Source organism: Gymnogyps californianus, chromosome 1 (assembly GCF_018139145.2).
Source record: "Gymnogyps californianus isolate 813 chromosome 1, ASM1813914v2, whole genome shotgun sequence".
Lineage (NCBI taxonomy): Eukaryota > Metazoa > Chordata > Aves > Accipitriformes > Cathartidae > Gymnogyps > Gymnogyps californianus.
This window is the reverse complement of record NC_059471.1, coordinates 207,928,552-207,946,735: the sequence shown is the minus strand read 5'-3', so window position 1 is coordinate 207,946,735 and position 18,184 is coordinate 207,928,552. Positions and strand designations below refer to the sequence as shown.

Genomic DNA, 18,184 nt, shown 5'->3' with positions numbered 1-18,184 from the left:
GATCCAAAGAAAATAGTATCATCTTTTGCATCTTCCAACTTACTTGAAGGCTTCCACAAGCTTTACATGGTCTTTCCTTTACAACAATCAAGTGAATAAGCAATTAGCTTTGGTCTTTAATGATGAAAGGAGTTTCCTCCTGTGTCTGTAACACACTGAGGTCTGGCTTAGTTACCCAGATACTGACACAAGACCAACTGATCTGCAGATAGAACGGTGTCTTGATGGGAAAGTAGAAAAGTGCATTTTGAGGGAAAAGGAAAGAGGATGAGTTCATGTTAATAGCATTTACCTCAAAATGGCATTTAGCTCATCTAGAAATATTTCATGTTTGGATCTCAAAAAGGTCACAAAGGAGAATGAACGATGTCATTATTTATGAAGTGAGGAAAACGATGGTTTATAAAGATGAACTGCATTACCTTGTAGCACATCATAGTGCTTTTTTAGTGCAAGTAATAATTGTCGTTGGCTTACCCACTTGAAAAATGATTACTGAAATAATTCTTTCTTGTTGGTATCTGTAAAAGAAAAAACATTTTTTGTGGTCAACTTTTTATTTAGATACAGAAATCCAAAAGTATTACCATAGACAGAACTGAAAATATAAATTAAGGCTATTTTTGGAGGTTAACAGCAATCACCTGTTTTAAACAAGGTGCTGGACATGAAGAAATGTAGCTTCTTCTCCTTTTCTTTATTTATTCAAAATCTGTAATGGGACTTTAAAAAATGCTGTGTACATATATGTGTCTATTTCATACAGAAATGCACATAACAATTGCTTACTTTCATTAAAAAAAAGCATAGGGCACATTACAGCAATTCTATTTAGCGGAAAGCTACTACAGTGAACCTAAATCTTTAAGGCTTTTAAATGGTTCAGAAATATTTCAAGAGAAAACAAACCGTATTCCATAGGAAATACCTCAATTTTCAAACTGCTGTAGACGTTACACTGAATGAAGCTTCTGACTGATTTTGTAATGGAAACTAGTAATCTTCTCTTTCATTGCTTTGCTTGAATTACATGGTATGGCGTTTCTACAGAGCTGCCAGGATCCACTCTACACTACAACAGCCAGACTCTCCTGTGATATATTTTCCCAGATTTTATTTTCACCATGGGAGGTGAATAAAACAATAAACATGTGTGCAACAAATACTTAACCCACTTAGCAAGGCCCATCCGTCGTTGTATCTATTGCCTGCTAGATGTCATGGTGCATAGATCACCTAATTACGTAGTGAAAGAGTCATATGTCTGTACGGACGTCTTTTATGAGCTCTGGATTTTGTCCAATGTTGTCTGTACTTTTCTAGCTGGGTTTTTGAGTGAGTTATGTAGCTTACCAGGGAAGAAGCATTAAATGAATGAAGTTAAACACGAGCATGGGAAATATTACATGCAACAGAGAGCAAGCAAAGGTCTGATTCTGTCATATTTCAAAGAGAATACATAAAGAAATGCGAGTTTATTTTAAAATGTATTTTAGTACATATTGTTGCTAGTAAACTTTATTCTCTACTTTCAAACTAACAGAATTACTTTTCTTTCTTTTACAGAATAATGATATAATCTACTACAATGCAAAAGATGATCAGAATGATGTAAGTAATACGTTTCTTTTTGTTTCATTGCCTGTAATCTCAGAAAATTAAGGGATTGAAAATATTAATGAAACTCTAAGACTAGCATTTAGATATTTTGCAGAAGCAAGAAGCCGAGAAACTTAGAAATGTCTTCACAAATTTCCTCAAGGCCTAATAATATTTTATGTTCTAGTTCTCAAAGTCTGTCTTCCCTTATACAGTCTGAGTTACTGATCAGGCAGAGAATGTGCTGGGAGAAAAAAGATCCTCACAGCAATATCATTTACTTTTTGAAATGTAATAAAATCATAATTATACAACTGGAGAATCAAAATGATAAATGTAAATAATTTCCTTTATTCTGAAGGAACCATTTTCTGGCCCTATTTTCCAAGCTCATATTATCTTGTTCTGTATTCTTTGTAAGAAATTTTTTTACATGAGGGGAAAGCAGATATAAAATGTTACTGAATAACTATTTTCATGCACTTTGTGATCACTCATATGACTGTAATAAGCTTTGGGGAAATTGAAAATCCAGTCCCAAGATTTAGACAAAATGTATTATATTTCAATTCCTGGTTCTACTAAAATTTTTACTTTAAGTGGTTTGAAGTTTCCTATCTGGCTTTAACTATTAAAAATCTTAATGTCTTCTGGGGAGAAGACAAGTTATCCTTGCCTTCACTTGAGATAATACAACTGCTTGTCTTCATTATAGATTTAATTTATAAAACCATAGAAAAAATGTAAATATATTAATCAGAATTGCCAACATGCTTCATTTGCACTTTTTAATCAAGTATTCTGTAGAGATTGATGGCAACACTATTGTAATTGATGCTTCTGCTGTAAGGCAATTAAAGAAGGTACATAGATCATGTCAAGCAGAACTCTTTGATATGCTTATATAGAGTTACGAGCCCCGGAATTCAGATACAACAAAGTCTACTGTCCTGAGTTTTAAAATTTGCATGCTTTAAGTAAAATTCATTAAACGTAACCTAAATTTGAAAGATATTTATCTCTTCTCATTAAATTCACTCTGATTGCAGGTGCTGATCAATTCTGGAAACAGAATTGCAAAGCTTAAACTTTGGATTTTGAATCTAAATGTACCATATAGTGACGGTAGATTATGGTGTGAAGTAAAAGACCCTACTGTATCTGTTATGATTAAATAGTATTGGGAAAGGTCTTGAGGTGACTGCTTCTACAACATAAATCCAAATCTGCTGGCAAGGCAGAAAAGGAAATACTGTTCCAGAGTTTACTCTCATTTTCTTTGACTTTCGTCAGGAATTTCTTTTCCCCCCAGAAAAAAAAAACACCCCACCCCCCCAAAAAAAACAAACAAAAAAGTTTTATTCCACCAGATGTCCTATTCGTATTTCTGTTTCAGTTTTATTTCTTTTTATGTCTTTTTGAACTCTTGGAATGAAGCCTATAATAGCCTTCATTGTCAAGTTAAGAACAGTTACTTGTGAGTCAGGGCCAATGTGTCAAGAAACAAGTAACACTGTGACATGGTGTCAGCAGCACAGGGTGCAGCAGCAAAACCCAACACCAGCTTAAGCTATTATTTTGAAATGTTTTGAATCACAATGAAAAATTTTAAGTCCTAGGAATTTCAGCTTAGTGGGCTGAAATGTTTTGCAGATCTGTGCTATATGGACTGTGTAAAATATGAAAGTATAACATTGAGACTGTGCTTCTGTTTGAGTTGCCAGTATGTTTATAGGGCTGTATGTGTTGAAATAAGTATTTTTCTTTCCTTCATAACAGTCCTCAAATCAAAAGGTTAAAGAGGGAGAAGGGGGAAAAAAAGAGTTTTTTGTTTTGTTTTACTTTTAATCTCTTTAATTCTAAGGTTAGAAGACAATGTGAAAGGAAAAGATAGCAAGAAAGTACAGTATGTACAAGCTCTGGTTGTTTGAGAGCATGTGCTTTCTGTTAGTCATTTAAGCTTTTTTTGGCTAGCTGATCAGAACGAATGTTTTGACTTGAGGAGATACAATTAAAAAGTTCCCCATGAGTTCTAATTACACCAAGAAGAGAGGCCAGTCTCAGATATCTCAGCCACTGCTGCCTCATTGGTTCAGCATATCTGCTAAGGGCTGGATTTGTGCATCCTAAAGAAACATACTCAAATTCTGCTTTTTCACATCCAAAGTGTCAGCCTCTTCTCCCAAGTAACAAGTGATAGGACAAGAGGAAATGGCCTCAAGTTGTGCCAGGGGAGGTTAAGATTGGATATTAGGAAAAATTTCTTCACCAAAAACATTTTCAAGCGTTGGACCAGGCTGCTCAGGGAAGTGGTGGAGTCACCATCCCTGGAGGTATTTAAAAGACGTGTAGATGTGGTGCTTAGGGACATGGTTTAGTGGTGGACTTGGCAGTGTTAGGTTTATGGTTGGACTCGATGATCTTAAAGGTCTTTTCCAACTTAAATGATTGTATGATTCTATGATTCTTGCTCTTTAGAAGAAGTGAATATTTCAGAATGATGCTAAACGTTATCCTCCTTCAGCTGCAATATCAGTATTAATTCTTAATAGACAACATAAATCTTATTTATATTATAGAAAAAGAACAACTAATTAAGAACAATTAATTAAGAACAATTAATTTAGAGATGTAATGTATACATGCAGTTTAAAGATGTAATTTATACATGCAGATTTGGATCCCTTTAAAAGGCCCAGTATTTCAGGAACCACTAACATGGACCTCCTAAAAAAGTCTCTTCGATGTGTCTTGAGTTTTTCACTGTTAAAATTTTTACGCAAATATTTCTTAAAATATTTCTTTATGCAAATATTTCTTTAAAAGTTTGAAATGTAGGAATTCTGTTCCTTCATCAGTAAAGTTGAGGCTGATTAGATAAATGTAGATTAGGAATCCAAGAAAAATTTGTATTCTAATTGCAGCACTTTGTTGGGAATAGAAAGTTGCGGGTATGCTTACGGATGATTTGCATCTCATTAAGGTGGTAAGAATTGGTTAAATACTTTTTGATAAAACACAATGAGTATGAAAATAGCTGTATTTGCATCTGTGCTGTCATTGTGATCAGTAATCTAACTTGAAGAAGCAATAAGTGTAAGATGGTCAGTGATCTGATACTGAATTTTTTTGAGAAAACCTGCATCCAGGTCTCAACTATGTATGCATACACCACAGACTCTTCTCCCTTGTTCCTGCCTGAAAAAATCCTTGAGAGGACTTAGGTGGCATTTTTTTTTTAGAGAGAGAGATTTCAATAGAATCATCTCTGAAGCACTGGCCAGTAAAACTGCTTTTGCCATCCATTCTTTGCTGTCTCTAACAAGTTCATATTTTTTTCTCTTCCATGCTGTAAGTCTTCATTTAATCACAGGACATGATATTATATTTCCCTTTCAGTACAAGTAGGAATGATTAGTAGAAGAAATCTATTTATTAAAACTAGATATCTAAGCTAGTCACTGTGGATACCTCTAGAGAGCTGTTCGGTTTATTCTGAGATACGTGTCTAAGGTCAGCTGAATCGCTTCTAGATGTGTGTTTCTCTCTGTTGACCAGGTTCCTATAATGGACCCTTTTAGATCTTAACTTCTAGATGTTGAAGAATTAGAAGAAATTAATATCACAGGTCTGCCTGCTAGTTTTTATTTGTCTCCCCTCATGCTTTTAAAATTGTAGCTTTATCAGAGGAACAATCCTCTAACTTAAATTCTGTGTATTTTTTCTGGTGTATGTTAATATGCTGCAGTATAGTTTGCTTTCCTTCCTGCTGTTTATGTACCGCATTCAGGAGATCCTTCTCTCTCATTTTTCATCTGCTGTCTTGATGGGCCTTTTTGAATCTAGTGACTGTGTTTGCTTGGACTTAAAAAAAAAAAGGGGGGGGGGCATGTGAAAACCAATCATTCTTTGGCCTTTGGATTTCTCAGTATTTCAGGTAAAACAATCAATTTGTAACCCCTTAGTCCATCAATCAGTAATATATCATTTGTACTCTTTATCCTACAACAGCAATTAGATTCTACTTGCTTATTTCCCCCACAGCGCTGTATGTAATGTGCGAGCACTTCATGATAATTAATGAGTTTTATCCTCACAACAAGGTAGGAGGTATTATATTCCCATTTTTCATATCTCATAGGAAGATAATGGCCCAACTTGTAATTTAATACAGGTCTCTCAGGTTTTCATTCACTGTCCTTTTCCCTAGAACCCTTTCAGTTTGATGTATTGCAGTCTGTGTCGTGCACTTTAATTTGCAGATGTCAACTGCTTGTGTCGTATTTGGACAAATGCTGCAGTACTTTTATTGGACAACTGAGTGGTACCACATTAAGATGCCCTTTCCCATAAGTTTTAATATTGCTTTGCCTGTTTTCTCTTCTTGTCCTTTGTACCCCACCCTATTTATAGTCATCTTTGCTTCACTGTTCGTTCTTTCCTCTTTTTTATACTGGCCTCCATTTTATTTCTAATGCACATCTTCTTTATAGATTCTTTCTACATCTAATTTTTCTGTTTCCATGTGTTCAGGTAATTGACTTCTCCACTATACACTGAATTGCTCAATAGCTTAATTTTCGTTCTTCCTTGATTCCTTCCCTAATGTTTCTCTCATCTCCTCTTTGCATCTTGCTCCTTTTCTACCTTTTTTTAGTGTAATTTCTTGTCATGATTTTATGAAATCCTTCCTGCACAAGCTATAACAGCCTAAAGAAAAGATTGAAATTTTTCAGTGATTTAACTGAAAGGACTAAGTATAACAAATAAGCAAACAAAAGTATTACAAATAAACAAACAAATGTTTCTTTAACATGAAACCAGCCGCACCTCACTGGAAGTTTGCAGCTCCTCTGTAGGTCTTACTCATCAGGCTTTAATTGGGAGCAGCCAGTTGCATCTTCTGGCAAGAGTTGTGTCCCTGGTTAGCACAAGTGATTTATTAGAGGTTTCCTTCATGCAGTCCCATGTTGGATTGCAGTCATGACTAACAGAGTAGAGTAGTACTTCTTGTGCAGTTACTGATCATGTATTAAGTGATGATAGCACTTTTTATTTTATTTTACTGAATTAACGTGAAGGCTCTAGAATTATGAGTCCCTTTGGGGAGTAAGTACCTGCACAAAATGTGAATTCACTCTGTAACGAGCGTCACTGTGTGGGTTCCCCTAGAAGGAAGCAATCTGGAGCATGCCTATAGCTGTTTTAAATATGAAAAACAATTTTTCATTACTGTATAAAACTTGCAGGGAGAAATCTTTTAAAACTGATAAGTTGTCTTTGCCACATAGTTTAGATAGTATTCTTAATTCAGTGATGCCTTGTTATTTTGGAATCATATGTGAAACATTAGCTCTCTTTGAGTTTAAAACTGCAGCATAAATGCAGCTATCAAGTTTTTTAAATAATAATGATGAAAAAATATATCAAGTTGAAAGCTAAGGAAGGATGATTAGGTGTGAATGTAAAGATCATTTAAAAAAATTCCTGATGGGTTTTAACATACCACAGTTCTGGGCATATAAGGTGGAATGCATCAAATGGAGAACATAGGAATTCATTGTAATAATCTTTTCCTGCTCTTCTGTAAGTGTTTTTTAAAACATCCTGATCTTCATTCAGAAATGTGGGTAAGCTATAACATGTTCTCTTTCTATCCACCGAATCCATCTCCCATTTTAAAATGGAGAGCTGAGAGATGAGAAAATTTTCAAACAGGACACATCCCCCCACTTGCTTCAGAATGTACACATCCTATGCTTTTTAGAAAACGAAATAATTTCCACCCCCCAAAATTTCTTTTTTTTTTTTTTAAATATGAATATATGGTCAAAATAAATATTGGGCAGAAGTAAGCAGAGAACAGAATGGTTATCTAAGAGGCATACTCCTTGTAGGTCTGCTTCTTCCCTAGAAGAGACACTGAGATTGAGAGGCATGCTGACGGTGCCATTGGAAGTTTATTGAGTCTCTGCTTATACCCTTACACAAGTCTTTTCTTTTCTACTAATATATGGTATCAAGTATTGCAAAATTGGCTTAGATTTGCAGCTATGATTAACTTGGTAAAAAGAAGTCTGATAATGAATTAGCCCAGGTTTACTTGAAACCAAGTCTCAACCTACTCTAGATTTCATCAAAGAAATTATGAATTTTTTTCTCCTGCCAGCAGAATTTAGGAATTTTCTGGCTTTTCTCCTCACAACATACATTGAAAAATGGCAGAACAATTTAATTTATTGAACAAACAAGTATAGTATTTTAAGTATTTTGTAACTGGGCAGCAGAAAAGAAGAGTTTTCTTGGTAAGCCAGTGTCCCAGGAGCTGCATGTTGGGTCAGGTAGAGCCCTTGAGGGGGAGATGGCCCCTGAATTTGGTCAGTTGCGAGGAGGGTCTGGAGCTGAGGCAGGGCAGATGGGGGACTCTAGGGGTCAAATCTCAAAGGTAACAGGTATAAAGAGACTTTTCTAGAGACTGGAAGGGTGATGCTAGGTTTCTGCAAGTCCAACAGCTGCCAGTTGCTGGACTGAAAAGTGAGACTGAATGTAAAGACCTGCCCTGACAGTATAGAGAAAGCTGGGGCAGGGATTGCTTTACCTGTTACATGTCATCTAGCAGACACAAATTTCCTCTGGTTTTGGAAGGGTTTTTTTAACCTTATTCTGATAATACATACCTTTAGAAATCTCCCTTGTATCTGCATACGTAGGAGGAGTTCTATCTCAGTGCTTTGACTGGCTCTGGATGCCAGCATACAAATAACAAAATCAATATCCTATCATCTGGTTTTAGCTACAGGTGGATTTCAAAGCATCATTTTCTTCCTGAGCTGAAGCTACTAATTTTTCAGCGTTCCATAGACAGTGAAGGATAGGCATTTCCAGTGAGAAATTTGTCTAAAATAATTTAGGATGAGCTTAAGTGCTAGGCTGTAGAAGACCTAGTCTCCTTTTACAAAAGGGCAGCCTAGCAATAGTAGCCAGCTAACTGCCTTATCTAAAGTTGTGTGGTGCTCTTATTCCCTCTGCTTTCATTGTATGACAACAAATGTGGTTTGACATTGTAACATCACAGGTAACTATGTGAAATGGATACAGTCACAGTTATGATGTGTCATGTTTCTTTTTATCTTCTCTTTGTCCTTTACTTCTTCAATGCTGAAAAAAATTGTTGAAATCAGTCATAAAGAATTTGCCCCAGCTGTTCTCATTTATGATCAGTAAGTGGGGAAAGTATAGTTCATACAGATGGGAAAGAGTAGTTAGATAACTTGACAATAACTGTGATTTGTACACCCCTGCACTCAAGAAGGTGCCAACAAGTAATCCTTGTACGTATAGCACGTCTCTTAGGGATTATTTTTGTTGTTGCTGTTCTTCATGTGTGTAAGTTGCAGCTATTTTTAGATGCATTTTCTTCTCCTTCTGAATCTACTAGGGTTTTTCAGCAGGCCAAGATATTGCAGATATAGGATTAAATAATATTTACATATATTTACATACCTAGTTCTCATATTTTCTGTTTAATGTCGCATCTCTTGATGGTATGTGGTAGAATTAGCCATGTGAAAATTTCACTGGAAAACACCGTTTAGCACTTGTTTTAGACACTATTTTGTACATTCTTGGAGAATCATGATGCCGAAATGGGCTAATGGCTAAAGCTGTAAATAGATTGAAATATTAGTTGACTGATGTTTGATGGAGATATTTTGAAATTGAACTCTTTGATAATTTGGGCTGTATCTGTGCCAGTTATTCTGAATCTTGGCAATATGACATGGATTTTATTGAGGGTTTTTTTGGTTTGGTTTTTTCCCTTCTCACTGTAATGGGTATCAGCTATACAGACAAATGCCCTATTCTAGCCTTTTTTTGTATACAGACAAGGGAGACATTTTGCCAGAGTAGCTTGCTCTTAGACTAACCTAAGCTGTAAGAGGAAAAGAACATTTGTGCTAGTTTAAATTATATCTTCCATTATGAAAGACTGTCAGAGGATGACTGTTGATAAACCCACACAGGGAACATTTTTAAAGCCTTAGAGAAGTTTCATTAGAACAGGAGTTTCTAATCTGTAATAAATGTCATATTTTTCAACCATATTTTCATTTTTATTAAATATATCTTGAATGTTAACCTATATCTTTCGGTACTGGCATGTAGTACTTGGAATTAATAATTAAGTCTATAATACATTTAAAATTTTATGAAATGAAGAGGGAAAAATTTGATAGATTCCCATAGATGTCCTAACCTATTTCCACTTTCAGAAAATACTTCCTGGTTGTTGCACTTTTTGATTCCTGAGAGTATTCCAAGCCTCCGTCTTGTGCTTCTCAAATATACAACATATTCAGAGATGTTACTCTTTTAAGTTATTATATTCTAGATATCATAGAACATACTTACTTTGGTACATACATCGAAAAAAAATTTCATTTGAATTAATATATTTGAAAATGAACTGCCTTAAAAAGGTAGATCCATATTTTATCTTTTTTTATGTAACAAATTAATTACACTTTGGGGATTTGTATCTCTCGCACTGCGGTGTACAACAAAAATAATGTTTATTGTTAAAATCTACACTTCTTGCTGTAGTGAAGATGTAGAAAAATTCCATTATAAGATAGCACAAAGCATCTTATCTTTAGTATCTGGGAAGGAGGACTAAGTAGGAAAACCACATTTTTATATTCTTTGGTCTTTCTTACATCTGTTGTTCATAATTTTTAAACAAGAGGACTTATTGTTCTTATTTCTAGTAATTTCATGGTACCTTGACTTCCAGGTTCTTTTAGGAAAATGCATACTCCAGTGGTTTTGCTGTGCACTTTCCTCTCTCACGTCTGGAATCCAGTGTTATAATATCTAACAGCATGATTTGGATGCCATTCTTTGGAAAATGAGCATTGGAACTGACAGTGAGGGCATGATTGACATTGTCTGCTTTAGTACCAAGACTTTTTGCATTGTTCACTGAGGAGTGTGTGCCTTTTACCAAGTATCACTGGGAAACATGTCAGGTCTTTCCATTTCAAGGTATTATGGGTAAGCTTGAGTCCAACCCGTAGGGAGAAAAGGCATTCCTTTGAGCTTCCTATTGAAATTATAATGATCTATTGCCACAGGGAGCGGGAGTTCTTGCGCTTTTTTTCTTCTTTTTTTTTTTTTTTTAGTATTCCAGTTAAAAAACTAGGTGTCAGGATTATATTCCTTTATTCAAATTTGTGCAAGTCTTCTATTCTCCCAAATGAATATATGTTCGAGGCTACAATGAAAAATACATGATAATGAAATATATGACTGCCCCAAAGCTATCTCCTACCTGTGAAACAGAGTTATGAAATAATAATGGCAAGAGTGATAACTGTAGTTGTCAGTGTCCTAAAAAAGATGAGGATGTTCTTAATGCGGACAATCCTACCTTGAAGGCAAATTTGCACAAAAGAACAGTGCTTGAAGTCTCCCCATGGAAGCTAAGTTTATGCCACATCAAAGATCAGAATTCAGCCCTAAAGTTAGTGATTCATCAGTTTAATGGAAAATGTCTTCCTTCAGGATATTTTGTACCAATATCAAATGCATGAGTGATAACAATTGCAGTGAATGCAGTGTAATTGTTTATTAGTAAATAAAAGCAAATCCAAAAGCTGAACTTGTTATAGAATGTTTATGGCATTTGAAGTAGTGATTTTTAGCGAGCACTTTGTTGCCCGATTACAGATAGCAATGTTGTATGAGTGTTTTGACATGTCATTTTGAAATGTGTGGGTCACATTGAGATTTTTAAGAAGTGATACAAAACAAAACGAATGACTGAATCTGATGTTTTCATGTTGTGGTGCGTTGACCCTGGCTGGATGCCAGGTGCCCACCAAAGCCGCTCTATCACTCCCCTCCTCAGCTGGACAGGGGAGAGGAAATAAAACGAAAGGCTCGTGGGTTGAGATAACGACAGGGAGAGATCACTCACCAATTACCGTCACAGGCAAAACAGACTCGACTTGGGGAAAAATTAATTTAATTTATTACTAGTTAAATCAGAGCAAGATAATGAGAAATAAAACCAAATCTTAAAACACCTTCCCCCACCCCTCCCTTCTTCCCGGGCTTAACTTCACTCCCAAGTTCTCTACCTCCTGCCCCCCCGAGCGGCGCAGGGGGACGGGGAATGGGGGTTTGGGTCAGTTCATCACACGTTGTTTCTGCCGCTCCGTCCTCCTCAGGGGGAGGACTCCTCACACTCTTCCCCTGCTCCAGCGTGGGGTCTCTCCCACGGGAGACAGTCCTTCACGAACTTCTCCAACGTGAGTCCTTCCCACGGGCTACAGTTCTTCACAAACTGCTCCAGCGTGGGTCCCATCCACGGGGTGCAGTCCTTCAGGAGCAGACTGCTCCAGCGTGGGTCCCCCACGGGGTCACAAGTCCTGCCAGCAAACCTGCTCCAGCGTGGGCTCCTCTCTCCATGGGTCCACGGGTCCGCAGGTCCTGCCAGGAGCCTGCTCCAGCGCAGGCTTCCCACGGGGTCACAGCCTCCTTTGGGCATCCACCTGCTCCGGCATGGGGTCCTCCATGGGCTGCCGGTGGATATCTGCTCCACCGTGGACCTCCATGGGCTGCAGGGGGACAGCCTGCCTCACCATGGTCTTCCCCACGGGCTGCAGGGGAATCTCTGCTCCGGCACCTGGAGCACCTCCTGCCCCTCCTTCTTCCCTGACCTTGGAGTCTGCGGAGTTGTTTCTCTCACATCTTCTCACTCCTCTCTCTGGCTGCAACTGCAACTCCCCTGTAACTTCTTTTCCCTTTCTTAAATCTGTTATCCCAGAGGCGCTACCACTGTTGCTGATGGGCTCGGCTTTGGCCAGTGGTGGGTCCGTCTTGGAACCCGCTGGCATTAACTTTATTGGACATAGAGGAAGCTTCTAGCAGCTTCTCACAGAAGCCACCCCTGTAGCCCCCCTGCTACCAAAACCTTGCCACGCAAACCCAGTACACATATGATTGACCAAAGGTGAAAGTAGGCTTTGAAAATTGCAAGTCATATCAAGAATCCTGCAATGGAGCACTTATAATATTTGAATAAGATTTAATATTTAGACTCAAGATAGCTAAATCACCAAAATCTTTGAGTCACGTTTTCAAGTTTAAGAAGTTAAAAACCAGAAAGACTATGTGCTGATAGGTGTATCCTCTGTGGTTCTGCTGATCTACTGCTTACTCATATGTCAGATGAAATAAATGACCAAATGAACCCTTCATCATAAGTATGGCTGAGATAAGAGGTAAATATTACAATTACAAAATTGGCTTTAATATTCAGTTTGTATATGGGGCAAAGGAGACACTCTGGAATCCCCATTCTGGGAAGTGTATACAATTATTATTAGTTGATTGGGAGATTGATATGTAGTTTTGCTTTCCTCAGATGACATGAAATGCTGCTTTACTCAGAGACATAATACTATATTGGCTTTCTTGGAGATACTTTCAGAGTGGTTTATGATTCCAAATATATCCCCAAACAGGAAATAATCTATGCATTGCACTGTTTTGGGATTTTCAGGGAGTTCCCTGTAGTTTAAGTGATCTGAAATGCAGTTCCTTGCCTGTTCCTGCCCTGCCCCTGACTCTGCAAATGAGAGCATTTCTGAACTGGCCAATGCAATCTGCAAATGGCCGGATCACTTTCCCTGGCCTTTCCACATACCCATTCTCAACATGCTCTGTCCCTCTTGTTTTTTGGAGAATAGATGAAAAAAAAAAAATAGACTGAAGAAGACAACCATATCTAATATAAAGCATTTCATGTGCAGATGTTTGTAAGTGGATGATCAGTCTGTTCCGTGAAGTATAAGGCTTTCTGACTGTATCCAGTGTTATCTTTTCCTGCAGTTCTCTTCATTAACATCTCTAGTTTCCAGTACTTGCCATAAATACGGCAAAGCAGCAGAGCTTCAGAACTGAAGCCTCTCATTTTATGCAAGGTCATTTACTCTGTAGTTCTGCACCTGAGTCATGCCTTGAGTAGGGCTGAGTAGGAAGCAATCTGGGGTTTAGCTTCAGAAATATTTCTTGCCCACATGGCTGTGAAAGGCCATCTGTGCTTCTGCTTTTGTCTTGTGACTTGAAGTCTTTCAGAGGTTTTAGTGTCGATATGTGAAAAGGTGGATTAAAGCTACTCTTGCAGCTCTCTTTATAGTGTGTATTGCAAATAACTTTTAAGCCAGTGGGGAATCACATTGTCCAGACCCTAAAAACTTTTGAACTCAGCTTCAGCTGACCTTTTACAAAGGTATTTTCCTTTGCTGACTTTTTTTAGTTCTTTCAAAATCTGAAGTTTGAGCTGTTTCTTCTTCCTTTTTTTTCTTTTTCTTTTTTCTTTTCTTTTTTTTTCCCCTCTGTTTTGTTTTGGGGTTTGTGGTTTTTTTTTTTTCCTTCTCATGTGCTTCTCTTCTTGGGCAGAATATCCTTCTAAAATTTCCCTTAGTCTCTGTGAATGCTATTCTTCTAATTTATTGCATTCTTAGGATTTCACCATACTAGTGTCTTTAAAAAAAACATATAAACAGTCTTACATAGTGTTATGGCAGTTTACTTAAATTATTATATGGTATTTAGTCTGCAGGGAAAGTCTATGGTCCATATGTAACCCAGAGGTCAGTGCATGGTTTAGTGTTACCTACTGCTTTTATCCACCTAGATACAGCTGGCATTTAATTAGTGAAAAGCTGCATTATATTTATGTGAGCATGAATTAGTGAGTGATATTTGTATAGTGTTTTGAGCTGCATTAGTGTTAACTCAGAGAATCACAGAAAAAATTAGATTAGGAGGGCTTCTGGAGGTCATATAGTCCAACCTCCTTCTCAAAGCAGGGCTTTGCTGTTATTAATGTTGTTATTGACACAGAAGATGGTACAAATTAAGAAGAAAGAGCAATAACCAATTAGTATGCTGCAGGATGTACAAAATCTGGACCTAACCAGTATGACTGAAGATAAGAATGCGCTGTGAAACAGGATCAGTTGATGGCTTAGCAAAGCATGGCAAAGACAACTGCATCAGATGAAAAAATCAAATTAATTAAATGTTCACATTCAGTTAGTATTATAACTAATTCCCAATGAAGCATTAAAATGATTTAACAGTTCTTGTTCTCCAGGGATATGATCTTTAATCAGATGTGGGGGTGATAAAAGGTAGGAAGTGTAATTTATTCCAATAAGAGTAGAACAGTTCCTAGTTCGAAATTTAACAGGGTGATGTATGAAAAATCTAAATTACCTAGAGTGCATTTTGGTCTTGAAATTGTAGATGACCAAGTATTCTATGGGACTTTTGTCAACAATGGATATTTTTATTTTATTTTATTACATATGTTTGAGTACTCTAATGGGATGTGAATGATCAATGATTTGAAGGAGGCTATGAATTTTAAAGGATTTTTTTTTTTTTAATAATTGACTGAGCTTTTCTGAACTAGTTGTAACATTTAAATCAGTTAGAGTAAGATGTGCTTTTATTCTAATATAACCCTATATTCCTAGTGTTGGCTAATGATATCATCTTATCCAGTCAAGCTACTGTTAAAGTCAGTGCTGAATTAGGCAGTTCTGTGCAACACATGATAATTTAAGGGCAGGCAGAAAAATCACTCCTAGTGAACACCCTGGTCCTGAACCCCTGAGTTTTCCCAGGCCATCACCCCATATAGAAGAGAACGAAGTTGGGAGGTTCAGATGGAGTTACACATCATGATTCCTGAACTCATGACTAGGATGTACGACCCAGGAGGGATATGGAGATGTTGCCTGAACCTTCAGGAGTGGAAGGGGTAGATTTAGGGACCACTGAAGCTAGTCAGACTTATACAAGTCCATGGGACTAGATGGGATGAATCCAAGGGTGCTGATGTCATTATGAGGCAGCTCTCCATTATCCTTCAAACACTGTGGGGATTGGGAGAGGTTCCTGATGACTTGGGGGCGTGGAAGTGTCACACTTATCTTTAGGAAGATAAATATGTCTTATAAGTCTTATGTGCTTAAATATTTAAAATACATATTTCATTTTACCTGACATTGTAGTTAAAGAGAAAATAGGAGAGGACAGAAAGGAATTTTTGCATATTGATATTACTATAACAGACTTCATGCAGCTTTGCTGTGAAGGTCAGCTGTAATCTGTAATAATGAGAAAAGAACATAACTTTCAGTTCTTTTCTGATTATTAAAAAAGAAATCAAGGTTTCAAAAAATACTAATTCTAACTCGCTAAAACATCATGTCAGTTTTAGGAAAGACAAGCTGATTGCACAGGTCCCTTTAAAATAAATTACATTGATTCCTAATAAGTTTAGGTGACTTCAGATTTTCAGCCCCTCACCCTGCCACCCGATCTAACCTCCTTCCCCTTACCTTGTTGGGACGCTGAGTCTCTGCCTCTTCAAACCAGCAGCACATGTATTGTGGCTTGCTTGCTTTGGGCCCGTGGTTGCAAGTAGGTGGTCTCCCTGAACTCAGCGGGCATCAGTTGCAGGAATGGACTGACTCAGGCAGTTTATACTTTTAGTTTTCAAGTAAATATCAAGGAGATGGAGGAATGGTCCTGGCTTACAAAGTGGAACAAGTTCCTTTTCGTAAGTCCGGTAGGAATTTTAATTCTTATCTTCAGTTTAAAAGAGTGAATCTGAGCAGGTGTGTGCTCCAGCTCCTCTGGGAAAAGTACTAAACAGATTTGAATTTTTAGTATGATACATTGCCATGTTCTGTCCCATTTGGACCACTAGTCTACCACAGAATTCCTTCTTTAATACTTGACTAGCTATATGCTGACTACCTTTTCTAGCTGAGTAATTGTTCATTATGTCGTTGAAAACAGGCTGTTTCTTTCAGTTTCCTACCTGCAAAGTTTTATAGAAGTTTTATTTAATGATTTGTAAGCCATAGCTACAAAATACAAGGATAGGTCCTGTGGATATGATTCAAAATAAAAATAGTATCAGTCCTTTCAGTGTTTTTCTTCACAACATGGATGATAAAATGCTGGTATAATCATTAGAAATTCAAAATAATTGCTGTTATAATTTCCATTAATTCCTTTATTACTATCTTTTCATCTTAAGGTTTTTATAGCTTATTGCCAAATGATGTCTTATATCTTGATAATGTTCCTTTTTGTCAGAAATTAAGAAAATAGTTGTATTATTTACAAGAAACTATAATTCCCTGAGTTGTGGTATTTAAGGCACACTCATAGATGTAATGTCAACTCTTTCAAACAGAAGATGATTTCCGGAAGCCTGGATTTCTGTTTTGAAACTCTCTTCACCTGAAGAAGTTAGGAAAACCTAATCCTTTTCATCTATTTCTCTAAAATGTAATTCACTGAAATGCTACAAGAGAGCCAGATTTTCAGAGAATCATAGAATCATAGAATAGTTTGGGTTGGAAGGGACCTTTAAAGGTCATCTAGTCCAACCCCCCTGCCATGAGCAGGGACATCTTCGACTAGATCAGGTTGCTCGGAGCCCTGTCCAACCTGACCTTGAATGTTTCTAGGGATGGGGCACCGACCACCTCTCAGGGCAACCTGTTCCAGTGTTTCACCACCCTTATTGTAAAAAATTTCTTCCTTATATCTAGTCTGAATCTACCCTCTTTTAGTTTAAAACCACTACCCCTTGTCCTATTGCTACAGGCCCTACTAAAAAGTCTGTCCCTAGACTTCCACGTCCTTATGTTTGATAAATGAATTACATCAAGGATTCATTTATTCATGAAACCAAACTCATGATGCAGTGAATTTTGTGAATAGGTTGGGATACAAAGAAAAAGAAAACACTATTATGTTTGGGATATATAATAATTTTGTGGTTATCTAAAAGTTCTAATTGGAAGCTGTGAACCATGAAGGTCAGATAAATGAATGTATAGAGCGGGTTTTGAACCATCCATAAAAATTAATATAGTTGTGTATACAGTAGACAGGGACAAGTCTGTAAGTAGATGTATAGAAATGATTATCAACAAAAGATAGTTTGCATTCAGAAAAATGGCTTGAGGCAAATAAATGCTTTTTAATTAATTTGACTCTATATTTGATACATACTAAAGTTATTCAATTGGCAGAACACTGAAAATAAAATGACTGCTATAAAAGAAATCTTTTTTTAAAAAAATGTAAATGCTCAATCCAGAGTTGCATTCATTTTCTTACTGACATACAGTAACCAACTGATACATTAGAAGCATATGGAAACACTAAAAGCACTGAAAACAACTCATATATTTTAAATAAATGGCCCTTGAGCATGACACACTGACACCTGCAAATAAAAAACTATTTCCCTACATCTGAAGCTACCCAGACTCTCTCTCTCTATTTTTATATATATTCTTATGTTTATATATACAAATATGTATATATATTCTTATGTTTAACACCTCTCTGTTGTCTAACAGATAAAGTAAGAATATTTAAGTTCTGAGCCAACTGTTGTCTTATTTTATTTATAACTCTTTTTGTTGAGTTTTGTCCCTAAGAGTAGACAGAAGGATGTCACTTTACTTAAAACCTT

At 36.8% G+C, this 18,184-nt stretch overlaps 1 protein-coding gene across 3 annotated transcripts in view; it reads left to right on the top strand.

Moving 5' to 3' along the window:
- The window catches only part of CACNA2D1 (calcium voltage-gated channel auxiliary subunit alpha2delta 1), a 434,743-nt gene that overhangs the window by 225,147 nt on the left and 191,412 nt on the right, over positions 1-18,184 (top strand). For all 3 annotated transcript variants that reach the window (XM_050894497.1, XM_050894513.1, XM_050894504.1), the window contains exon 5: positions 1,567-1,611. In XM_050894497.1, coding sequence (XP_050750454.1) covers positions 1,567-1,611 — 45 coding nt within the window. The remainder of the gene's footprint in view (positions 1-1,566; positions 1,612-18,184) is intronic.